The sequence below is a fragment of the Osmia bicornis genome, chromosome 5 (genome assembly GCF_907164935.1).
Source record: "Osmia bicornis bicornis chromosome 5, iOsmBic2.1, whole genome shotgun sequence".
In the NCBI taxonomy this organism is placed as follows: domain Eukaryota; kingdom Metazoa; phylum Arthropoda; class Insecta; order Hymenoptera; family Megachilidae; genus Osmia; species Osmia bicornis.
In genome coordinates, this window is record NC_060220.1 from 3,235,366 (window position 1) to 3,263,008 (window position 27,643).

The window sequence follows — 27,643 nt, forward strand, 5'->3', positions numbered from 1 at the left end:
TTTACATCTATTTAGTTGAAGAAATTACAAATTACTGTTAGAACAGATTCTTGTGTCTGACATTATTGTTATGAATACCGATTTTAAAGTTGAACTTCAGAGAATATATATTAAGTAACTAATTAACAAGTATTTTCATCATAAAAAAAACCACGTTACGAATAATTCATAAACCTAATAGATACGAATACATAAACTTTTAAATGTTGGTATATGTATTTTCAAATGTTCGAAATGTATCTATTTATGTATTCTATAATCTGTGTTATCAAGAAAATAAATGAAAAAATGAAAAGGAGGGCGCTGTAGATTCGTCCTTGGCGCCACTTTCTCAGGTCTGTTCGCGCCCACAGGGGGAGTTTGACGGAGACATCTGAAGTAACTTTCGACTTGGCAGCATGATGCGCACGCATCTGACAGTACCCCTTGTGTGTTCGGTAGGGTTCGGTAACGGTCGGAGAGCGTTTGGCTGGTTCGTTCTAACCGCGAGCACAGTATACCGCCGACCGACAACCCCTTCGCGTGCGACGATGTTGCGTTGCGGCTGATCAGAACCCTTTTTGTCTTCGCTGTTTTTTAATTCTTTCTCATTTCGAAAGTTGTTATCAGTGCAAGAAGTTGAAATATATCATTGGAACGTTTCGCACCTGCCGATACGTATCGACGTTTCGCGGCCAGCAGTGTGTGACAGATCGAGCCGTGTTAAGTCACAACTCGGTCTATCGTTTCGTTTCTCCCCTTACCCTGTCTTTCCCTCTCTCCCACCGTTGAAAAAACATGGCTGAAGCCAATGGGAAGATGCGGAATAAACATGAGGACATTGATACTGCATCCCTCGGTGCTGACATTCTCAATCCCTTCGTTCATCGTCTCGAACTCGACACTACCTATGACAAGCTCAAGGTTAGTAGCCCTCACAATTTCCTTGCATACGGAAATCACCCCGGGATCGATGTTCGCGCGGCCGACTGTTTTAACAGTCGATCGAGGGCGGGGCGGGGAATTTGATCGTAACCGAAACAAGCACCTCTTTCTAATAGACAGACACCATGCCTTGATGAACTAGAAACATACCCTCCTCGTAAAAATAGAATGGTATTTTGCCCGTATGCCTCGCTGAGACTGTTTGTGCCACTGTTCCAGCTCCGTACTCTGTTTCGTCAACATTTTCAGAGGGCATCGTCGACAGTTACGTAAAATTGAAATCCCCGGTGCAACATAAATTATCAGTTTTTTAATCATATTATTTAGGGTTAATGTTCAAATGACACGAAATCGGTTGGTTGCGTTCGAAAAATATATTTTGTGAAACACTTTTGTGTTGATAATAACCACTGTCGATCATGAATATAGAACAGCCGGCGTATACGTCGTTTTACGTAATATTATCATTATATGCACTCCTGACATTTTATAAATTTGGTTTAAAAAATATTCCAGTGAAATTTATTGCATCACTCGAAACAAGTTAATTTACCATGTAGAAATATTCCTAGAAATTTCTATATTTTCGAAATGACCGCGATTTTTGGGAGCGCGGACCAGGAAGAGTTTCCTGCAATTTTGTAAGGGAAGTGATTGACTCTCGTATTAAATCAATAATTAATGCACATATAATTTATAGTATTAAAACAATGACACAGAAAATAAAATTAATGAAAGAGAAAGTATTTATATTATCGGATGTTCTAGCGTTCGCCACGTGGTTTCTAAATGACTGATCAACGATTTTATCGATCTAGATCAGTAGCCAACAACGTATCGATAGTTCGTGTAATTCGCGATGTACGTTGGCGTGACGATAACGTCAAAATACTTTTTTGCTCGACACATGTGCTAATTAAGCCGTCTACGCGTCTGTTTTATAACTACACTGTACGTGCGAGCGCACGACTTAAACACGCCTCGAAATGCATTCTTTGAATAGAGATTCGAAAGCATGCGGACACACGTTGCTTTTATATACAATAGCGATCGCACGTATTCGTGACCGTCACAGAGATGAAGAGATCTTTTCCTCATTTTGTCACTGTTTCATTTTTTATTTAGAATCGTTTAACACAGTAGATTTCATTTATTTTGGAAACGTTCCATGTGTACGTAAAGTCTTTGTTTGAAATTGGATATTTTTAAAGAAATAAAGAATTAAGATTTTAAACCCTCGGTAGGCGGACCATGGAGGGAGTCCCAATTTTAATTTAATTATTTTCATTTCATAAATTTTACACTGTTCCACTAGAAATTAACTTCAGGTTAATATCCTTGTACATGTTTTGTAAGTTTGGATCACGACTGACCCAGACTCCGCTGTTCAAAGGTTAATTTACTTTCTTGAAATTATTATATTGAGTGCACCACGATGATGTAACAATGATCTGGATACGGTGTTAAAATTTTTCAAGAATTTTTATCAATTCTGGTTTATTATTTCATAAATGAATGTAACATTTTTAAATGATAAATACTTTGACATATTTGGTTTAAATATTTGTTCAAAATACAAGAGATAGTAATCTGAATGTGCAACGTGTAACACGTGTAAATATTACAATAATTTTAACGGCATACTTAGGTACCGTTAAATCTGATGCTTACTCCAAGTAAAATTGCATGGTGCATAAGAGTAAATAGGCAAGCGTGTTTCGAAGAAGCAGCGTTTATAACTTAGTCATGATCTGATAATAAAAATAACGTGATAATTTGTAGGTGAACAAGTGTTTGCGCACACATTATGCCAGAGATAAGGCCTCGTTTCGTATTTTTTTTCCGAAACTGTTTCGCGGATTGTTAAAACTTGTTATAACATTATAGACATTACAATCGTTAAATTCTCTGTTATTGAATTACACTTGCAATATATTAATTCCCGTTTCGTAATATCACACGTGTGGGTGATAATTTAATTAAATTGTACATGTGGGAGTAATTAACATATTTCCAATAGTTACATAAAAATTTACTTTCACAAATTGCAACATACGTAATTTAACAATTTTGTGATAAAATTAATTTTTAATGGATTTCCAATTTTCAATTGGAAAAAATTTGCAGTAAAATTCATACAGTCTTTGGACGAATTGTAATACTGGTTTTTAAGGTAAAAGGTTCGATACGGCTACGTATTTAAATTGAACTTTCTCCATACGAAGTGAACTGATCGTACCGGATCTGAAGTAACCTCAAATAAGTTTAATAAAAAAAAAAGGAGCACCGTTGCTTTTTAGTACAAATTTCAATAAATAAGACTTTTCTACGAATACACGTGACCTTTCAATAGCCTTTCTGTGACCATTGCAGTGGTATTACGTAACAGGAACCTGAGAGTAGGATAAGATGATATTACAATGGAAACCTGTTTCCATAGTTCCATGCAACATTGATCTTCGATAATTTTTAATAAAATAATTTGCGGCCATCTAGTCTAGAATGTAACATTTGCGTTTTCTAATTTCATTATCGTCCATTTATTTACATCACTGTGAGTTTCTATTAAATTTCATTGAATTGCAAAAAATTTCATTTTTTTACTTTATATTAATATTTAATAAATCTTGAATTTTATGTTTAATAATAACAATAAAAATTCCCTTTGCAATTATCAGTCATCAGAGAAATATTTTTGAGTACATGGAGCATAAGAAATGATAAATTTGTTACATTTTCCTCTGGATTCTTCATTTGTCGATTACAATTAGATATTGCATCACAGTAATACGAGATGTACATATATAAAGACAATACCTATCTAAGCAATATTGAATTTCGAAGCCTGTAACTATCGTTTCGGTTGGAAAGGAAATCTCTTTAAGTATTACATACTAGCAAATCTGATGTCTGCATGTTGCATTCATGATATGCTTCTTGCATTTATAGTTGCTTGCTTAAAGTAATTTTATCATAAAAATCAATTATCAATATTAATTTTTAAATAAACCAATAAATATCCATCTGCATGAAATGTTTGGAAATTAAACTTCGAGATTCTATTAGAGGAAATGCTTGTTGCGTTCTTGAACAAGATTCATTCTACTTAATCAGGAAAGCAGAAACCCTCAATCTACTATTTCTTTAATGTAGTAAATTAAAAATGAAATGTGAAAATTGATACCATCATTCTAATTAGCATAAGAAAATAAGCTAATTTTACTTTTACCATATTGATATATACTATCTACTAAAATATAATTATAGAATCTTGAATGAGTATTACAGTAATTGATATTAATCGCTTATAAAGAAGGATTTAAACTAAAATTGCACGGAAATGCTTTCAATACCACGTTGCTTTTCACTTTTTGCGTTGACCCAGTTTAATTTTCTTCAACATATTATAGAGAATAGAAAGGTCCGAAAGAACTTTCGCAGTAAACAGGAACGAAAACACTAAAAATTTCGGCTTCTTATCGACAAAGTTGGGTTAATAAAATATCGTTAAGTCGGGAAACGTGAACGATGTAAAACGGCTAGGAAAACAATTCTCTTCAATTTTCATCAGGAGAAGAGTAAATCTTTCGCCGAGGCGAAATGTGGGTCATAAGTACGCCGAGAACCTACTCTGTGGAACGTATTCTCTACAAAGAGTTTAAAAAGGAGCAGAAAAACGTTCCGACATTCTTTTTTTCATAAAAAAAATGAATTATATTTAATTAAAGATTATATAGATTCCTATACTCAAACTTTTAATAATAAAAGAAGTAACAAAAAATTGTATTACGAGATTTTGTATGTTTTGTTCAAAAAATTAGAAGAAGCCTGTGATAAGGTGAAACATTTTCTTAGCATAAAAGATTGGCTGTGTTCATAAAAATGAGCACGTATTTGATAAGACGTGTTATACATAACGTATGTAAGTACGTATGTATATGCGCTTAGAAATAGTATATAAAATGCTCGTTGTCAATGTACATAGGCTTGAAAATGCCTTCTTCTCCTTCCTCGTCCTGAAGAGCCTTGACACAATTTCTGACCGTCAGCCCAAATAGCTGCAAGTTCATTAATTCACATCGTAATGTTATACGCGCGAGATTAAATTCGTGATTCGTTCACAGGTTTCGTTTTATTACACGATTGACGATTCTCAATGAACTACCTTTAAATCACATACAGGGTGGTCCATCTAACGCGACCATCTTAAATTTTCTTCTCCGTTTTTTTAAATTTAAGTTCAATATTATATCAACTACTTATAGCTATTAGCGATACTTTTTTGTTTATATTTAATTTAAATTAATATAATTTTAATTCATTGTAACAGTATTATATTTGCCAGATACTATTTGCAGATATCAGAATTTAACCCTTTGCACTATAATTGTTTTCTTAATTGTTCTCGTTCAATTCTAATTTAATTTTTATTCAGTCTATGGCTCAAGCGTTTTAGGGAGAAACAATTTGGTCACGCCAGGGGTGACCTTATAGTGCAAAGGGTTAAAAAGCAAAAGTTCTTAGAGTACCGAAAGGGTAAATTAGATTTGCAAAATTCAGCTGGGTTTGAACCCGAGACCCTTAGATTGATAGTCCAGATAATAATGAAACTAATTGAAGTGGCTAGATTAGGAGGACCACCCTGTAGATATCTCGCACGGCATTGAAAAGTTCATTGTAAGTTCGTGAACGAAAGGCTTACGTATCACACCACTTATTCTTCTGGAATACTAATTACGGTTTTAATAAACGTCTCACGCGATTAGTAATCTGTGTTTGATCTGACGAACTCATTTTCGTGACCGTGAATGCACTTGTGGAAGGATCGTATCAAGTTTAAACAATCTCAAACCTTCCTAGGCGAACATATTTTCTTACTTTCTGTAATTGTAATATTTACAAAAAACTTATGTTGTACAAAGAACTCATTTCTTATTTAATTAGTCATACTGGCAAAAAATAACGTTGGACGTCAATGATTCATTCATCGTAATATGTGTAAATAAATGTAAAAAAAAAACTAATGAAATGAATTCTTGATTATGAAATAAAGATGGCGATGATAGATTAACTTCATGGGAATTTTTAAACTGTGACAACAATAATTTATTCTAGAAATGAAGGTTGATCTTGTCATTTGAAGGATATTACACAAGAAATATTATCATTTGAAATTTTTCATTAAAGCAATTAAAATTAAATTATCAAACACAACACGAAATAATATTTAATTAATTCTCTTAGGCAGCAATTAAAACAAAAATATTTATAAGTTTGAAAGTATAACATCTATTAATTGAAAGGTATCTTGTTTAAAACTTGAAATAAAATACAAGATGGCTAGAAAATATAGGTAATAGGCAGTCTTGAGCTAAACGAGTTTTTAAGGCTTCAAGATTTATTCTACAGTTTATAGTTGAAGGTACACTCGTGTAACTTTGTTATTCACTTTCTCCAATAAAACTAGCTTTTACTCGATAGATTGAGAGCGGAGGCAAAGAAATAAGTGGTACAAACGATATTTTCGAGGCATTTGAAAATGATGTTCCTGTCATGTCTAACGATATTTCTAACAATCGTTACATGTAAAGATTTATAGTACGATTTTCTTCGTATAATACGACTGTCGAACAATCTAATGTCTTATTTCAAAAAGGGGACTAGATAAAGAATATGTATATAGCTAGTGAAATATCGACTGTTCGAACAATTTCACTATTTTATTTTCATTTCTTTTATGCTGGAACATCTACATATTCGATATCAATATGGAACTCCTAACAAAGGAAACCGGTACAAAAGGCATAGTTACAGATTGACATCTTTTCTACTTATACATATACATTTATCTCCATCCCTTACATAGCCATTCATCAATGTTGAATAATTTCCACTGTGAATGAGCATAAACGAACCTTTAGAAATTATTATACGAATATCATACCGTAATACCGATGGCCACCTTTTTCTTATTAGATCGCAATCAAAGGGTTTAAAATCCAGATAACAAAAAAGATTACTCGGTCATGACCTCGATCTTGAAAAACTCTTGTGTGCGTGTTATGTAAATATGGGTGCGTAGTTGTTATACAGGTATAAAATGAAGTTAACAGGTGAAATGAAGCCTAACGGAACGAACGAACGGTACTCGTTTCTCCTTTTTTCCTCTCTGCTCTCTCCGCCATTTCCTTCTCTGCCTTTCCGTTGCTCTTCTCTTTCCATCCATCGGATACCAGCATCTCAAATCCTCTTCGTTCCTGTAACCTTGGCCCACTGAAGAAAAAAGTAGTTCCTGACCGAGAAAGTTTATTCGGTGAACCGGCGTTGAACACGGTCTATGATTTTTACACACCTTGAGTGTGGTCATCTTTCTATGGGTTTCGATATGCCTTCATCGACTTCAATCGTCATCGGTAAACTTTGTTACCGGGAAAATTAGAAAGCTATTTGAGAAATAGGACAATCGATTTTGACATTAGAAGTTACTCATTAGAAGTGATCGAAAATTATTACTATTTTATTTTACGTTGAATTTTTGGCATTTCTTAATTTGTATTTTAATAAAAAAGAAATATTGTAAATATTCTAAGTTTTCAAATTTTATAAATTCGCAGACTTTTCATTCTTGGCCTTGACATTTGACAATATCTCAGCTTAGTAATAATGTATTAATGTATTAGAATTGACACACTTTTGATAGTGAAAAAAATTTATTTATTTTGGAAAAATAAAATTTTGCAAAATTTTGAAGTAGATAAATTTTTGGAAGGTGTTTTAACTAGCTGCTTAGTGATTAAAAAGAAATTTTAGTGACCTAAAATTCCAGAAAAATGAATTTTAGAATTAAAGTAAATAGCGTACAAAGGAAGAATGAAATTGAATTTATATGAGCAATCAAAATATAGGGTCCTGTACTCTTCTATAGAAAGCAGTGCAATCTTATCATCACACAAATGCTTTCCTGTGTAATAGAAGTACCGTTCATTGTCCGTACAGAATCATAGATCTTGCTGATCGAAGCTTCTTTCCTCTTATCGATGAAAAAGTTTCTTTATGCACTTCAAACACCGTTAACACCACCTAAAAGCTGTGCGAAGCATCTTCAGCGTTAACCCAATAAAGAATCGTTCGAGATTCAATTTAATAGATGACCTACTTCTAATGTTTTCAAAATTTCATTAAATTTAATATTAAGAACTTGGCTCATATATTCTATGTATATCTATCGAAAAGATAAAGACGTAGAATGGGAGTATTTTATGATCGAGGAAAAATCGAAAATATAATATGAGTAAACAACAATTTTAAATATAAAATAAAATGTTTTTTTGGGATACTTTAAATTTAGCACTCTGACCACTACAATAAAATTTAAAAAAAAACACATCGAATTGAGTATCCTCCTTCTTTTCGAAGTCGGATAAAAATAGCCATATTTATTAGGCTGTAGCATATAAAATACTAAAACAAATTTCAAGTGAATTACCATTAGGAAGAGTAAAAAATAAGTTTTTATATGATCTAAATACATTTTTAGAAAATGTCTAATTAGAACTGATAAAAAATTATTTGACAAGAAAACTAGGATAAACAATTTTAAACGACGTGATCCTATTCCTTTGACTATTATTAACCTGTAAAACGTTTTAAAATAGTTCACCATTGACTATAACAATCAGGTGTACGGGATACTAAAGAGCTCGTAAACTTGACGAGCATTGTACCATTGTAGGGTTAAAGAACTTTCCGGTTTCCATGCTTCTTTTCCCCTGCGTTATAGTAACACGCTGATAGCAACTACTAAAGCGGAAATACTTGATGTTTCAGACCGCATTCCTGACGGTAGCTCTTCTACCATTCAGGTTGGCTGCAATCATGGCTCTGGTGATCATGGCCTGGCTTTTAGCTTGTCTAGGTCTTCTAGGACTGTCCGAGGAAGATCTACGTCGAGCTCCTTTGACCGGATGGAGACGGTATGAATCAAGTCGCAATTATGTTTCTTATCTTTCACATTTTATTATAGCATTTCCTTGTTTTTGAAGCTTCCCAGCTGTAATTGGTACCCTGTCACTCCATTATAAGTATCCAATATTTTTTGTAAATCTCACCTTTGCGAGATTACTTATAATTTTAAATTGAGGTATCAAAAAAGGCCCCAGATCTGTTTTTTAAATTTTATAAGGCATCATAATAATTTCTGATATTTTTATGGTACTTTTTGAATGCTAATAGTGGCCCCAGTTTTTAAAGAGAAGTTAGGAAATTTAAAATGAATGAAGCATTTTTAATTTGATGTAAATTAGTACTATAAAATGCACACAAACTCATTTCAAAATAATAAAATATTTAAAATTAGAGGTATCCATAATGGAGTAACAGGGTAAATTACTGCCCTCTTTAACTAAAATGTCCTATTTACCATTCTCATTATTTTTTAAAATACTTTGAAATATTTGGAATCGTAAGCAAAGGTGAATTGTACTACTTGGTTCTGTAGCAATCTAGAAATAGTTTAATCTATTTTTCCTATCTGGTTGTTGGATGATTTTATCATTTTTCAAATGTTACTTGGGATAATTGAACTAAGGAGGGCAGAGTAAAAGCATGTATCTTTTGGCTGTTTATTTTCACTAAACGTTTTCACTCAAATTTTTTGTTTGCTTTGAAATAATGTGTACTATGCTCGTTTCTATTAATTACGCTTTTACTTTTCGCTTGTCTTGATGGTTGCACCTTAACTTTCATTTACCCCGATTCTTACATCGCATTCACAATTCATTCACGTTGAATCTAACTAAGCATGACATTTGTACCATCCAGTTTAGAATACGTTCATGTGTCATTCGTTAGTACTTGGAAAAGAGAATAATAGAAAGTACGTAATTCGATTTAGTTTGATGCGGGTTTGTAATACGAAGTAGTGGGAGCAATATATGTTACTGAACATTTAGCTATGAAATTGTAGGTTTCTAATTTGAAATCATTGTTTTCATTGTTTAATTTTAAATATATTTATACCCTGTTTATTTATACGCAATTATAATTGATCTTTGATTAAATAATATTTTTTTAAATTTGTAAATATACTTTTAATTTGTTGATTGTTAATTGAAGTCTTTAAATATTAAATTTAGGATTTAGAATATTAGAGTAGGCATTAGTTTCAAAATAATTCTTTAACAATTTTCTAAATGTATTTTCGAATGTTTATGAATAGATAAACATTTGGATGCTTAAAATTAATTAAACATCACACTTCTTATAAAGACACTTCTCCATAACATTCGGAGAGACGCATAAAGAATATTTCTCCCAGAGATACATTGTAGTCGGAGCAAAGCGGGGTAAATAAATTGCGGAAATCCGCTGAAGAATTTTATTTCATGAACGCATACTTGAAACGATTGAAGATGACGGAGGGGGAGGGCGTGAATGACCGCCGCGAAGAAACGAGCGAGGATAAGATAAAAAGAATAAGTAACAGGAGAAAGTATGCATCAGACAAGTAGCTTAGGTCTGGCTTTGTATGGACGTCGAATCGATGGAATTCTTCGTTCGTGCCGATCTTTTCACTTGTCACGCGTTCATAATTTTAAATCATAATTTCTAATCACGATGCAAATGCAACAAGTGCACTTGCAGCCTGTTCGAGTTCCAATGCTACGTAATTACTGTCTTTCTAAAATTTCGAGATTATTATTACTTTGTACGATGACAGTAAAATTATGTTTCCTTAATTAGTTTTTGAGAATATTTGAAAGTATTGCAATATATAATGTAATTATTTTGAATAAATAGAAAAATTTAATTTTGCCTAATAATTAGTAACTGATTAAATGAATCAAAATTAAATCTCCAAGTAAATGTCATATTAATGACATTAAAATAAAATAAAAAATAGAAACATTTTTTTCTCCTATTTATAATTTCATAAATTTACCCATTCACATTGGAACTTGAATAAACTGTATAACTTCAATCATGCTTTTAGCAATATTTCTAATTTCCTTTATTTTTCTTTTAATAATTTCGCATATTGCACAATTTTATTGAAAATCAACACAAGTTATTCGATTAAATTTTATTGCAATTGAAATAATAACTTCTGCAGTCATAATGAGACCCATAATTAATTAAATTCGACAATGTAATATCGATTAATGATTAAACAAATAAATCATTTATCTATTACTAAGGAAGATTATTCAGTCGATAAATCTAAATTGAAATGTGTGTCATAGAACTTTCGTTGACACTTTCACGTCTGAGGATCGTCCAGAATAGTAAAATGTGTCGAAAGTACGGTTTCAAAAGAAGGAATTGTTATCGAAAACAAATATTAGTTTGCATGAGATGGCGTAAACGCTTTTCGCCTAGAATTGCTTCTATTTCGCACGTGTACCGTTAGTTGTTTAGCATTTATTATTAACTAAAAATCTAATGCTTCGTGCACGACGTATTTTCAATTATTGAGTGTATAAATAAATGAAATATAAACAACGAGATATTAAATGAATAGAATAATTCAACTTATCAATTAAATTATTTCTTATTTCTATTTTCAATATCGTTTTAAAAATACTTTTTTTCTAATCCACCCTAAAATTTTACGCGTTATCACATTTCACTTGTAATTATTTATAAACATCTAATAGTTTTAGAAATGTTAAAGAATAGTACTTATCATTGGTATAATTGTAGTCTTCACTAGTATAATTACACCCAACTGACTTTGAGAAGTATCGAAAAAAGGTGAATGCTAAATAGCGAATAAAAAGTGTCTTTTAAACTTGACTCTATACAGCAACATTTCCCACGATTGTTTGCTTTATTTATGTAATAATCGATAAAAGTGGTTCCTTAGATCTAACTGCTACGTGGGTCTATGTAGTTTCTAATAAATTATTTAGTAGCATGACCTTAGATTGAGTATAGTTCTAGAAGGGGTAGTTTCGGTTTCGGTATAAGCAAACTGTAATAACGCGTAGAATAACGTTATTTGACTATTTGACAATTTCTCTTTGTTTATTTACTTGGAAAAATTAGTGGCATGTTTTTAAACCCTTATCTACCAAGATTTTCTATACTCCTCTAAAATATTTTGAAATTTCTTATTATGTAGAAAAGCATCTCAATAAAATCAATGCATGTCTCGTCAAATTATTATTTTGAATGTTTAATGCAACGACCGCTGCTTATCATTTTTTATAATTTTGAAAATTATGTCTTTTTATTTAAATAGTTGCTTTGTTGCTGTATTATTTTTATTATTTATTTGAAGAAAATTTTGTTTAGTTACTGCCAAAGTAGAATCTTGATTACTATATCAAAATTTAAAACAACACCCAATTTCATATTTTCGTATCGTATAAAATTTTGTATAGCCATTGTTCAAATAATTTTCAGTCGACAAATGATGTTTAATTAAACATAGTAATTTAATTAAACATAACGTCAAATATATATCTTTTGCAGTGTAAACATTCGTGTAAACAAGATTCTACTGATAATTGCAATATTCTGGATTAATTATATACGAGGCGTTCTACGTAATTGGAGCAATTGGTTACATCTCTTTTCTGATTGTAATCAGAAAAAGATGAATAGTTCGAAGAGATCTACATTTTCAGAATCGTATTGTTTTTACAAGTGTAATGATGCACCTCTATTTCATAGATGCATTGTTCTTCAGTAAAATTTAAATAAATAATAAATTAGTGATAAGAAAAGTAGTTGATTTAACATATATCAATTATATAAAAATGATTAAATTATTATGCTAATTTATTTGTTACTTTTTATTTATTTACATTGCAAATTTATCTTCAATTTAAAACCAGATATACAATTAACATTGATTGTTCTATTATTAATAGAAATATTTATTTCAAACATTAACTAATTATTTCTCATCTATTTTATTCTAATGATTTGAGAACATATAATTTACACAAAAAATAACATATACTTATAAAAAATATATGATTCTGAAAATATACGTAGTTCTATTTGAAATATTTAAATGCAGTTCTCTTTTTCCTGTAAATGCGATCAGAAGAGATATGTCTTGTTCTACTTGCATACGAAAAAATACGAAAGACAATTGCACATATACCAAACATATACTTACAAAAGGTTCCATTCAACTGGTTGAAAAATAAAATAAAATAAAAGAAAATAATAATAAAAAAAAAAAAACAGAGACATGCGAATTGTGATCTGCTGGATGATGCGAGCGTTGTTCATCTGCGGGGGATTTCACCATCTGAAGGTCAAAGGTCGTAAAGCGGAAACAAAGGATGCCCCCGTGTTAGCCCTAGCCCCGCATTCAAGCTTCTTCGACGCACTTCCGGTTGTTTACCTCGGCGGACCGAGCATCGTCGCGAAGGCGGAGATCGGGCGCATTCCTTTTTTCGGAAGTAGGTCTCCCACTTTTGCTCTGTCAAGCCATCAACAGAGTCGTCGTTCCATCATTCAAAATCGTTCGACATGTAAGACTAATTAACTGGGAGAAGAAAGTTTAGTTTCAGATCTTACCGTTCATTTCTTTCTTTTTTCATCGTATAAAAATAATGACAACCCTTTGTGCCTTTAATCGATTCGAAGATTAAGACCTGTTAGATTGCTTTTCTAACAAATTGTCTATTAGTCGTAGAAGAAATTGTCATAAGTTAGCGAGAATATCTTGTAAGTATATACATACATGAGCATTTTCGTGATTTCAGTAGGTCTCATTGCCCGGAATTTCATGTCCTAGTCATCGGTTTTGTGTATCAATAAGAAGTAAAAACCATCTGAAAAAAGTGTGTCAGAAAAAGATGTTTTCAAGCCCATATTGGGCACAATAACAAATAAAAAATATCTATACGTGTGTGCTGCTATTGAAACAGGTTCCTTTTTATTTATTTTCGATCCAAAAATATTATTTATTCCTAAATACTGGAAATCTGAATTTATCTTTCAAATTTGTATCATGAGCAGAATATCTCTTAGGATAAATGGTAATTATAAACTGGTCCATCGAAGTACATCCAATACCTGAAACAAAAAATTAATATATTAGAAAAATAATATCTAAAAAAAAGTGTGTAATAGCATAAAATTTTAAAAATCACAATGAAAATGAATTTGAAATTAAATTAAAACTCTAAGTAATTAGCAAAGACTCTGCTCCATTATGATAGTTCAATTTTTAAAAATACTAAATTATGAAAAGAATTTATATAAAATACAATAAGTATATTGGACCTAATCATCTTTCACGATTTTATATTAATAATTCGGATTATTTTAACGATCCTCTAATTACCTACGAACCTTACGAAACGATGGAACACGGCTCTGCCTTCATTCCATACAAATGAAATTCCATACAAAGTAATTTTTCAATAAATAGGAGCATCTTCTTTTATATCATTATCTTATATTATTAATTGTTTCATAAAGAAGTAAAATAAAAAATTCATAAACACAAATGTCATAATTAACACATCAATTATATCAATCATATCATTCTATAAACAGGAAAAAGAATATAAAATAATTATTACTCAATTAATTATTAAATACATGTTATCGATAATTGTGCAAATATACATATATGTTATTGTCTTATTCAATATGTGTCTATCAGTGATTAAAACAAAAAGAGAAAAGCACATAACTCTATATTGTGGGATAATATACATACATATACACGTATAAAAGAAGAATATTTAGAATAAGCTAACAGAAAATGTATGTATGCGGTGAATGGGAAGACCTATATTGCTACTAACAAAGTCTGGAATAGTGGGCATACATATGCTACTAACTGACACTATTAATGTTCTGGATCACAGTTGGAGGAGCACGTTATTTATTATTTCGAGGTTCAAAGGAACGCTCGCTTTTATTTATTTTGTTTAACGCTTAACGATGCCATCAATCGCTTCGTATATTTCTTTCTATCTCTCTCTTAAATTCTTTCTAAAGTCTACTTTTTCTCTTTCTCTTTTTTTTTCGTTTTATCACTTTAACATAATCGAGAACTTTGTGTCGCGATAAAGTCACATTTTAAATAAATTGTATTTTTAATATGACAACAAGGAGATGTCGAAATTATCGGGTACTCGTAGAGTAACGAACTCATAGCTGTATAAACTTTCTCGTTGCAATGTCACTTGGCTGCGAAGCAGTAAAGTTTCACTCTTGTGCAAATAAACCGGTGGTGGAGTTTTCTACCATACGGGTGATGGAGTTTTATGCATCGTCGAGGAGACTTCGTAAACAAAACCATCAACTCTAATAGAGTGCTACAGAATTTAATCGAGCACTTTTATTTCTTTGATAAATTATTTTCTTGAATGTTCATACTTCAACACGTTGATTGATACGGAGATCATTGGTGAACGTTTTAAATTTAATAAACAAACAAAAATTTCAATAATATAAAATTGTTAAAGGTACTTTCCTGTTACGTCAATCCAAAAATATAATTGATTCTCAGAATTTTGTTCTAAAAATATTGAACATCATAGAGTGACATCATTGAAGATAATCAGAACATTTTTCGATGCTGACTGTCATTACGATAAAAAAGTTACTCATCTGCGGCTAAGTGGTGGTAGAATTATTTGAAATAAGAAATTAAGAATTTGTTTCTACTCTTTGTTAATCATAGGGGTGGTTAAGAATATTTGTAATTTGACGATAAACGGTATAATAAAAAATTAGTCAAAGAATTGTAATATATGGGGAATCGCGTTCGAGGATTAACGTTTATATCGCGACAAATTATTTCGTGTAGAATAAAATGCAGAACGCGTTAATGTAATTGGGATGCGTTAACCTGCAGCAAGATAGTGCCCTGGCTGTGCTTTTTTGGCCGGTTGACATACCAGGCAGGAGGAATGAGAATCATTGTACGTGGAAGACAAGCAACCAGGGCTGAGGCGCCGATCTTGGTGGTTGCACCCCATTCAACCTTCATGGACGGTGGGATTGTCTACATAACTGGCTTTCCTTCCATCATCGTAAGACGAGAATCGGGACTGAATCCGTTCATCGGAAGTATGTGATAATTATTGAAAGATTCCGCATTCGTTTTACCGATTAAATTATCCCGATAAATATTAATTCGGCTGAAATAATTTTTTTAAATCGATGACAGTAGGTAGGAATACTTGAGAAAAATTTAGGGACGTAGGAGTCTAAGGTTTTCAAGTGTAAAGAGAATCTCTTTAAAAAACTGATTTCAATGATCTGATTGAAAATTTCAGAGTTAGGCAAAAATTTGATTACTTAATCCTTGAACAGCGGAGTCAGGGTTAATCGAGATCCAAATTTATAAAACATATACAAGCATATTAACGAAGGGTTTTATATTATATTAAAAGAAACAATATACAATTTAGAAACTTAAAATAATATTAAATGCAAAATTAAATTAAAATTGGAACTTTCTCCATGGTCCGCCGTTCGAGGATTAAAGGTGCCTGATTTATAATAAACACGAAGTAAATTATTTAGATTGACTTTCTGCATTAATAAACATTTTAATGACTCATTAGTGCATGCAAACAAGTTACCAGTAATTTGAATAAATAGCACTTTGGTATAATCTTGTCAACATTACTTGTTGAGAAGAATTATTATGAAATAGGTATAACGAAAATGAGTATGAAAGATCAATGAAATAACAAGTAAAAGTTTGAATAATTATTTGCCAAAGGATTATCCCATTCACCACGATACATACATGTGTGTATTTATTTACCACATTTTTATTCATCGATACAACGTGTATATTTCTCAATTACATATAAGACAAAGATATATTAAAAAGAAAAGAAGGAGAATTCTATTTAACTTTATTCAAATTGATATCAATTTAGACGTGATCTAAGTAGAGATTCATATTAACTAGATTAAAAGACATTATATATAAGTTACATAGTAAAAATTAATTTCATCTAAGAGTTCTTCATTTCAATTTGATATATATATTTGCATTTCTTTTTATACTACGCTCACAGAATTAATCAACTATACACAACCGGTCTATGTTTGGAGGGAAGATCCGAATTCACGGCAAAATACCATCAAGGAAATTATTGAAAGGGCTACATCGAAAGAGGATTGGCCACAGGTATTATTGAAATAATACAATTTTTAATTCCATATGAGAATGAAAAATAAATTTGTAAAATGAATTACTACGTTTCTTAAATGTAAGAAACAATTTCAAATTATATCGATAATTTGCGATAAGACTGACGCAAATAGACTCTATTTTTCAGCGATACTAAACTCGAGAGGTAATTATTTTCAGCATGTCGGTTTCTATCAGCATATGTTTGATTATACTATCTTGATTATTATCGTTCAATCGTTCTTCATAATTCATCGCATAAAAAATTTCAAAACTGATTTATTTATAAAATTGTTTACCTGTCAAATTTCGTCACCCCTATAGCAAATGAACAATTTTTATTTAAGCAGTCTTCTCAGTGTGATGGTTGAAAAATGAAACGATTTTTGAGAATATTTTTAATAAAAAAATTTTGGAACCTTTACACTAGGAAGACATTTGTACAGTACATATCTTCTTTTCTTTTAATTTACTAATAAATCGGTCATTTTTTTCTGCAGGTTATGATTTTCCCGGAAGGTACATGCACCAATCGATCGTGCCTAATTACTTTCAAATCAGGTGCATTTTACCCTGGTGTCCCCGTTCAACCCGTTTGCATCAGGTATCCCAATAAATTGGACACGGTAACATGGACATGGGAAGGTCCTGGAGCGTAAGTATTTTTAAGTCTTCATCGATTTTAATGAATCAAAGCTGATAATTTCAAAAGAAACTTTATCAAATCGATAAACAAATATACGTTTTTATCAAATATTTTCTCCCTTCAACTGATTGAAAATATATTTTAATTCGGCTGAATTACAGTTTCTAAACAAATTGAAAAATATTATGATTTTAGATTGAAGTTACTATGGTTAACGTTGACTCAACTGAATAGCAGTTGTGAAATAGAGTTTCTCCCTGTGTACAAGCCGAGCGAAGCTGAAAAAAACAGATCCCAAGCTTTATGCAAACAACGTGCGACGTCTTATGGCAGAGTGAGTACATTTCATTAGACATAGATATGTAAAATTGAAATTAACTTCTCCAATTTATTTTCAATTTTCTACACGAATCCCCCATATGAGTAATTCGCAGGCCAAATTGATTAACTTCACTTTTTGAATTTTTTTCAATTTTAGTACCAAACCATTGGATTGTTAATTTTTAATATTGTATCAATTTCTCTAATTTTTTTTTACGTGGAATTAATCGATTTGACAAATGAGCTAAAATGATCATAACTCCAAATGTCCATTATCTGATGGTTAATAATGTATAATTATAATCAAGTTGTTAAATTGTACGTATTTTTTAGGGCACTACAGATTCCTGTATCAGACTACACATACGACGACTGTAGAATTATTACTAAAGCTCATCAATTGCACATACCACATGCGTCCACTATAGTAGAAGCCCACAAGCTTCGTAATAAACTCGGGTACATATGCAAAAAAAGAAGAACTATGAATTGAGTATTATTTAAAATAAAAATGAATATAATATAAAATTTCTTCCTTTTTTTTATAGCTTAGTTACAGCAAAGACGGAAGAAGAATTAGTTCAAAAGAAGACAGAAAGGTTTAACGAAGAAATGAACTTGCACGAATTTGCTCAAATCCTTAGAATAGATGAAAAGGAACCTGCTACGCAACAACTCTTCCGAATTCATGACAAAGTTAGTATTATTCCGTTTGACTTATCAGTGAATGTTGCATTTCTTATTATAAAATGACAAGTTAGATACTGTCTTGTTATCCATAGAATGATTAATACGTTGAATGACAGGGGGGTGATCGTTGAGTGGCATTGCAAATTACGATATATTGGAATGATTAAGAGGAAACAATAGAGAAATGTTGCTTCGAATAGTATTACTACTATATTGATAATTTAAAATAGCTTGAAATTTGAAAATTAACTACTTATTTTTATTATTAATAATTAGAGTTTTGGTACCCCATGCAAATGGAACAAGTTATAATTTTAAAATGGTAAATGATAAAAAAAATTACTTGGCGTCGAATAGAGTGTCACACGATCCATGTGTCGGTACCGGAAGTGGAGGGGTTTCAAAGATTTCAAAGTCAACTACATTTTTTAAACGGCGTTGTATGCTTTGTTATACATCAATTGAAAGGTTTTTTTATTCCCTACGAGAAAGTATTAAGGTACTTTGGCCGATAACTCACGTGTGAGAAGTTAGCCCCGCACTTTTACCGAAATTAACTTCTTTTTTTTTAGATAATTTGTGATAACTTGTGCTACGTCGTGCCGTCGATAGAAACTCGATATCTCTATTCATTTTGTAGATAAAAAATATTGAATTTTTAGGAATACGAAATTTAATATTCGTATAACTTACGAACGGCGATAGATAATCAAATTCTGCAAGTTGTGCTGAATTGTGCTATTTACAATTCTTACAAAAAAATTATAATAATATAAATGTCAAAATATCAGTAACTATGAATCTGTATAATTACTGTGTGTACAATAATTTTTTTTTTTTTAATATTTCATCTGTTATAAATCTTTCAATTATTTCAGCAAGCGAAGGGTATAATAGATTTCGAAGAGTATTTATTCATAGTATTAGCCACAGCAAACGCAAATTCTGAACTAGAAAAAATCGAAACAGCGTTTGAAGTAAGTACAAATAAATTAATTTTACTAGTAACTAGGATTTTTATTTGCGATAACATTACCGAAAATATGAAGTATCTAGCACTGCTTAATTTTAATATAAGAACAATATTGTTCATCTTAGCCCATACCTAGTTACACCAATGCACATGATCACTTATCGCATCCATTAATTATGAATTTAATTACAGGTATGTGGCACAAAATCATTGTCCTGCCTGAATAAAATGGAACTGCGAAAGGCTTTGAAACTAGCATTAAGTTTACCAGATGAAGAATCGGACAAAATCTTTCAGAATGCTAAAATTGATTCTGCTGATACGACAGTAAATTTCGGTAAGCCTTTTCTAAGCTTTGCTTATTCGATAATAACTATTACTTAGTTTCTATACATTCGTAATTATTTTCAACAGAATTCGTGCTTGCCGCACTAGCAGCGCGAGCAGAATTGGCACATATATTCGTTGGGAACACCGAAACAAGGAAAAAAAATATTTGAGAATATTTAATCGACTCGTTCCGTGCTCATCGAAGATGCAGGACACATCGCGTTTGCAGCAGACCGCTTTTAAATCAGGCATGCGCCAGTCCTGTATAACTTTGCTCCTCTCTTGCTGACATTACCCTTTCAACGAATAGATAGCCATTTTCTTTTTTTTTTTAGTATTATTATCGTTGACGAAGCAAGAAGTACCGTCTAAGGAAATAAAACAAAAAAAGGAACGAGAAGATCGAATAGTAATATTTAAGAATTTCATTGAACGATCAAAGAAGGGTCTGGATAACGTAGATAAATTTCTTCGCTTCTAGAAGAACTTTTTCGTACGACTAAAGTCATCTCTTAAAATAGAACAAAAAAATCTGTATTTATTATTTAACATACATTTTTACCATCTTTTTTATTTACCACTTTAACTGATAAGAATTTAAGTTTTTATATCCTGTTATTTTTATCGTAGTTAATACGAATGTAGATAAAAAATTGATCTTTCTTTCTTCTTTTATTCGTGACGCATTGTTTATATGCATTCGATAATTGTGATATTGTTTCTCATTATTTCGAATACTTAGCGGTTAAATAAAAAGTGAAGTCTCACGTTTATTTTGAAATATATTTGTGTTCTTAGTTGCTTAGAGATTGTAAAACTTTTCTCTTCAACAAAATGTCACATCCATGTTCAGAATCGTGTAAATAGTTATTACACCGAAGGTTTCTTAGACTTAAGTGTGCAAGCTTCATCGTGTAAAATTTACACATCACGGCAGACGGATTGTCTATGCAAAATAAATATTCTTAGAGCGTTAGAATTATTATAGAATGCTCAGGGTATCGATGAATTCATGGCTATTGAGTGTTACGTGAGTTGTAATAAATAAGACGTGGTGAGCGGTACACCAATCACAAAACTTACCTAAGTTTCTGATATGTCTAATGAAACCAACATGTTTAGAACAAAAAAGCATTTAGAATAAATATATTATAAAATTTATTCTTTGCACGGTAATAATATATACTACAATATTTAATATTTAATAAACATTAATGCATATACATGTGTACACGTATATATGTATATGTATATGTAAATGTAAAATAATGATACATTGGTCATGAATTATGGTGAACTATTTAATCATTGTATATACGCATACATTATATACATGTATTGTATATGTATATACGAGAAACATGTAATTGTATATATATATATATAGATACAATAAAATATTCTTACAAGATATGAATTATTTTAAATAAATTTGATTGCTTCTTACCATTCGTTTACAGCTAAAAAGAAACCTACTGATTTATGTTAGGATTGATTTAAGTACAAATGTACAGATATACGTTAGCTACAACAAATCTATGGTATCACACGTAATAAAAATAAAGACTATATTACTTCAAATATCAAATAGTAATACAAAAAATGAAACGGTCTTTTAAAGACGTCAACGCTTGATAATCACAACCGATTTCTTAAACTGTTAATGTACCTATAAGATACTCTTATGTAATTTTAAAATATAGTAAATATTATTAAATTCTTGTTAACATTATTTTTAAAATCGTAATTGCATTATGGCAGGATATATTTCGAATTTTTTGTTTATTTGTAAGAGCACGAGATGACGGTTACGCAGTACGAAAACTATCTATAACACAGTAAGCAATGAGATTCATTTTAATAAATATATTGCAGTTTGATATAATATAAAGTAACAAACTATAATAACATTTCTCTTTAAACAAGTAATCTCGTACAGAGCTATATAACTATTTTAATACACGATGTTATACTTGATTGTGCATTCGAAAGCCAAAATTAAAACGTTATTTATTGATTCTTTTTCCTAAATTTGTTATCCTTCTAATGGATTGAATTTTATAATTCTCATGATTTAAAATTGCATCTTAAAAGGCACACCATTATAGTGATGTTAATGATTCTTTAGTAATATTAAACTATAAAATTATACCGCGATTTTTTTTTTTTTTAAACAATGCGTAAAATTATATTCCGATTCATATAAATTTTGTGCTTTATTTGTACTAGTAATTGTATAAGTACAAAAGGTGTTAAAAAAAGGAAATTATAGAAAGTAAAAATTTTATAAAGAATAAGCAGAAACATTTGTCCCTATTAATAAAACAAGGATTTATCTTACTTTTTTCGAAAAATACTAGTCATACTAGGTGAGCTAGTTTTCTGTTGAAATATTTTGCTCACTCTTTGCCTCATATCTTCTACACCTTGCCCTACATTTACTGTAGCCATTGACAATGAAAGCCCGGAACTCATTGATAATGACCTAAAGAATAAGAAATAATTTTTATAAAATTGTTGAAGCAGTAACCAAAAATATACGCTATAAAATATGACAAAATAACAGCATGGTTTGAAGGAATACATATGTTGGAATAAAAAAAATTCTATTAACATTAAGGTCATTCCTTCATAAAACTAATTGTTTAAATATTTATTGAAACAAATATTGCAATTTAAAGTGTTTTATTATATTTAGTTTCTTCCAAATAGATACTAATTATAATCTGAAGATCATAATATTGCACATCGTGTAGTACGTTTGGGTTAAGTATAATATTGTATGATGGTGATTATTATATTTACCTTTCCATTGGTTTTGATAGATCCTGTCGAGATTCAGCTTCTCTTAACAACGATCGTACAGTTTCTTTTTGTTGTGGTAAATACTGATTAACTAATTGCTCAAGACATTTTAATCCTGGTACCAACATACCAGAAACACATTGATTGCTAAGTGGACAGTAAACCAATACAGAATATGCTTCAACCAAAGCATTAATAAGATCAATTTTACGACCTTGTTGTAATGCCGACGAAGTGATGCCAACTAACTGTGCAGCAACAACTACGTAAAAATGAATAATCTCGTTTTATCATAAATTATACTAAAACTTAAAATACAAATTTGATTGAACCTCTTACCGTCTTCTATATAATTTTGAGGACAATTAGGGGCAATAAATGCTAATGTCGAAACCAACGGAAGTGCTAAGGTTGGTGGGACACCCTGAGGTTCTTTAGCAATAGTTTCTAAAGTTAAACGTGCTTTATCGCGTACTTCTCTAACCTTGCACTCCGTTATCAAACGACCAAGGGAAGGAATTGCAGCAGATCGAACAGTTCTAAAAATAAAGTACTGTTACAAATGTGTACATAAGTTCATTAATAAAAATCTGTGAAGTTTATAAAGAGTAATATGGTTACTAATTCAAAATAAAATATTTACAAATGTATCTTACACATCGGAATCACTAACGAGTGTTACAATTGCAGGAACTACCTTCGCGCTTGCTAACCTATCGGAAACGTGAGCTATTACACAACCAAATAGTGTTGCAGTTGCACATCTTACAATAGGTCTTTGGTGCACTACTCCTATAAAAAAATGGAGGAGAATTACTAAACATCTAATAAAAATAGAAAATTCTACGTAAAATGTCAGTGAGACTAACCATCCCATAAACCACTAAGGACATACTCTTGCATATGCTCTTGGGAGCATAATATAATTATTGCAATTTGTAAACTAGTAATACTGGTTCCACTCATAGATAAAGCAACAAGGAACTGTTTTAAAGAGTTAGAAACCTCGGTACCGTTTAAAGTGGACAATATAATTAAATATGCTGGAATTAATGTTAAACTCATATTCTTTTTATCTGTTGATAATGTCGTTAATTGCTGTTCAAGTTCAGCTACCTCAGATGCAAATATTGGTTGAATCTAAAGCAAAAAAAAAAAATATCAGCCATAATTTCTACACAAAATATAAGGTTTATTAAAATATTGAAATTACCCGAGTTTCCGTAATATATTGTCCAAATCCCAAACACAGAGAATGAATATACGCAAGAAGAGCATTTAAAATGGATTCTTGTAAAATATCAATGGATTTTACCATTGTCAAAATTTCCACAACTCTGAAAAATATCAATTGTAAGTATTTGATACTAACGAATAAAAATATAAAAAAGAAATATCTGTTAATATACAATTTATTAGTGAACCATTCCAATTCTGGCCAGGTATCATTTTCCCACGTGTTCGCAAAAAACGTATTTAAAAGAGCTCCTATATTTGTATCTCCATCATAAAATACTTTTGGATTGACGATATTGGAATGATACAAGTTCAGGAACTCATCCGCTGCATCATAATTAAAATGAATTTATGATCATTAATAATACTTATATGCGTTCAGATTTATTATACTTACGTAGGTCAGATGATATTCCATGATCAATATAAGTTTTAACGATCTCGGTATCTGCTACGCAAATAACTGTATGGGGAAGTAAATACTGTAATACCGCAATTGATGAAACAATTCTTCCTTCATCGATATGATCTTTATTAGGTGAATGTTGAGAATGTCCAAGTTTTAAATGATTCTTTATTTTGGACGTTATACGCGGTAACAAATGCGTCTGCAATCTTTTCAGAGAGAGCGCCCATTGAGCTAAAATCGGTAAAAGTATAGAAGATGCGACTTCAACCACAATAGGCGATATATCGTGAAGCGCTGTTAATGCTAATTCTTCGCACTGTAAAAATAATAATTATTAAAATAATACACCCAGATTCCTGTTATCAAAATTTATGTAATTCTGATTTATTATGTACCTGAAAATATTTATCAGGATCATCCATTAAAGCTATAAGCAATGCAAGACTTCTCACTACACTAGCTCTGACTGTAGGATCTTTATCTTCGAGTAACATTTGTTGCAACATAGAAAGCATTAAAGAGTTCCTTATGCCAACCGACATGTATGGAGTTAATACGGAACAACACTCAACAGCTAGCAATCTTTTCTCAGGATACTTGTGTTGACTCTGTTCCCAACAGATAGTCAATATTTCTTCACCTTCCATTGGTTCATCTTCAAGTTTCGCCATTGCAACGAAACCTAAAAATAAAATATGTAAGTAAAAAAAAAAAATAATTTACTTCATTACGTATAATGATTTGTATTAACCAGCTAATATTAATTGTCTCTCATCCTCCTGCGGCCTCTTCTTTAGACTGAACAAAAGTTGTAGTAATTTTTCTCTTTCTGCAGAATCACTATGTAGTCGAATTGCACTTAATATTAATGGTATCACTTCTTCGCGTCTATTCAAAATAATATTGGGTACGATGCGAGGTAATGTTTGTGATAGAATTTGAACAAGAGTGTCGCGCGTAACTCCATTTTTAAAAAGTTCTTCAGTGGTAGAAATGATAGAACTTGGTATATTTACTAAACAATGTGCTATTACCTCCATCTTGAATTTCAATGGTAGATTCCTGTGAATAAAATATTAATATATAAAATATTAAATTTCCATGTAATATGCTATTTATGAAAATATACCGTGATGGAGGATTTGGAAGTATCGATGACCCTTCTGTCACGTCTACCCTGGGTAACTGAATTCTCGTCCACTCTTTGTCACCAGGATCTGTTTCACCAAGACTAACAACAACAGAAACGCTATCATCTTCTTCTGGTTCTTGAGTAACAGTGGACGTATCGCGAGCTGGTGTTTCAAGGAGTTCAAATTTATCTGGAGTTGTAGAACTCGAATTTAACGTTTGTATGGTTCCACTACTATCTTGCTACAAAGAAAAAAGCATACATCAGTGATAAAAATTTAAGTAACATTCATGAATATTTGTTATTCATTATACCTTAATTGGATTTTGAGATAAGCTTCCACTTGTAGCAATAATTTGTTGTAAATCTAATTTTTCCTGTTCTAACAATACAGTCTGTTGTTTAAGTTCTTCCACCTTGTTTACCATTTCTTTAAATTCATCTTTATCTGTTTCAGATTCTATCTCGCAAAAATCCGTTTGCACACCAATGCTCACAGAAGGTGGTTTATCATACCCATTAGCTCTCATATATTCTCTATAAATTTGTAATAATTCTGCAGGTTTTGAAATATTCAATCCTACATCTTGCCAATCTTCGAAATCTTGATTTTCATTCTCATCGCTAAATGTAATTGATGTTAATTTATAAGAACGTGCTAATAAATATTCGTTAATAAGAAAGTTTAGAGCTCTTTGTTCATGGGGTTTTATGGGTGGTTTGCTAACTACTTGCTTATCAGAACCTTTGTCAGATGTGGCTGCTTCAGATTCTGAAATGTTTGGAAGAATAATATAAAATACTATAAATTTGTATTTAGCAGCTTTCATTAGTAAAGATGAAAAAACCTGTTACTACAGTGAGATTCGCACGAAGAGCAGAAATACTTTCTCTTGCCTTCCTTAGTTCAAACTCTAAAATTGCTACTCTTTCATCAACACCTCCACCATCTTCTGAATATCTGGTCATATCGAGAGAATCTAAAGTAGCCTGACTAGAAGACCTAGCTAATAAGTTAAAATACAAATATTAAATTATATTATTCTTACTACTTTTGATATTCAAAAATGTAAAAAAATATGAAAGATAAGAATTTAGACAAGAATATATCTAAATGTTTCCTCTTATAAAGTTAACAAATTATTATACGAATAAAAATAAATAACTCTAATAATATTATACATACGCATAGGAGTATATGGTTCTGGTTTAATATTATGAGTCTCAAAATGATTTGGGTTTGAGAAAAAATCTCTTAAAATAGGCAACTCTTTTCCAGCTTCGCATAGTTCCGCGTGTAATTCCAAGGCCGTTAATAACAGTTTTTCATTTAACAGTTTAATGGCAATCTCTTCATAAGAGATCAATGATTTTGTGACTGGACATCCTAAAATTATATATAAATTTCATGTTATAACAATTCTTGGAAGACAATATATCATTCATAATTAATACATAAGATGAAGTTCGATTTAACTACCGATGACGTGTATACATTTGTCGAGCAAGTATCAATGACACAATTTATATTTGTTAAAGAATTTCCAACCTTAATACTTTATTTGACGTTATAAATACATATTACATTTAAAATGTAAAATATGAAGCTCTGTTATCAAATATAATTGTTAGAATATGTTTATTACCTTTACTGTCTGTGGGCAGAGGATCCCTAACCTCCTGTACAGCATCAGCCATAGCTTTCACTTTGTTGGGTCATCAACCAACAATGACATATCTATTTAAAGTGACGGATAAAACGGTAACCCACTCAAGTGCGTGCCATCCCTTCATTAATCTAATTAAGTATATTAATAGAAATTCCTTGACTCTATCCAACACAATACATCATTTATAATGACAACAAAGCCATGTTACTAACTCCAAATATCCAAACCTACTGTATTTTCTGCTGCAAAGACTGGACATGCCTTTGTTCTTGAGAGGTCGTGATTTGGGGGATCCTAGACACCCCAGGATAAGCCTACTCTAACATCTTTTACCACATCTCACACTGACAACTGAAAAGAAACAATGTTGACTCC

The 27,643-nt window shown here is 31.1% G+C and overlaps 2 protein-coding genes across 4 annotated transcripts; one reads left to right on the forward strand and one right to left on the reverse strand.

The window, feature by feature from the left end:
- The first annotated feature begins 416 nt into the window (after positions 1–416).
- Positions 417–21,733, forward strand: LOC114876892 (lysophosphatidylcholine acyltransferase). Its single transcript, XM_029188797.2, is given in 12 exon segments — positions 417–903; positions 8,752–8,897; positions 15,761–15,975; positions 16,941–17,053; positions 17,557–17,711; positions 17,898–17,991; positions 17,993–18,036; positions 18,357–18,482; positions 18,572–18,719; positions 19,592–19,690; positions 19,879–20,023; positions 20,101–21,733. Coding segments are annotated over 12 exon segments (1,497 nt in total). The 5' UTR covers positions 417–777; the 3' UTR covers positions 20,187–21,733.
- On the reverse strand, positions 13,358–27,481 carry LOC114876891 (RAB11-binding protein RELCH homolog). Of its 3 annotated transcripts, XR_006829384.1 has the most exons (17): positions 27,245–27,481; positions 26,785–26,985; positions 26,447–26,605; positions 25,913–26,370; positions 25,596–25,840; positions 25,218–25,528; positions 24,862–25,148; positions 24,455–24,782; positions 24,231–24,384; positions 24,035–24,158; positions 23,691–23,961; positions 23,478–23,613; positions 23,161–23,360; positions 22,822–23,083; positions 22,358–22,501; positions 13,793–13,962; positions 13,358–13,718 (listed from the first exon to the last, which is right to left on the reverse strand). XR_006829384.1 is itself a non-coding variant. In XM_046285677.1 (16 exons), exons 1-16 carry the CDS (start codon positions 27,294–27,296, stop codon positions 13,914–13,916), a joined length of 3,381 nt encoding a protein of 1,126 aa, XP_046141633.1. In that variant the 5' UTR covers positions 27,297–27,481; the 3' UTR covers positions 13,358–13,913. The 3 variants fall into 3 exon arrangements, 2 of the variants coding, with proteins under 2 accessions (XP_046141633.1, XP_029044628.2); XM_046285677.1 differs by having other exon boundaries at positions 13,358–13,962; XM_029188795.2 differs by lacking the exons at positions 13,358–13,718; positions 13,793–13,962 and adding an exon at positions 21,158–21,844.
- Between the last annotated feature and the right edge of the window lie 162 nt (positions 27,482–27,643).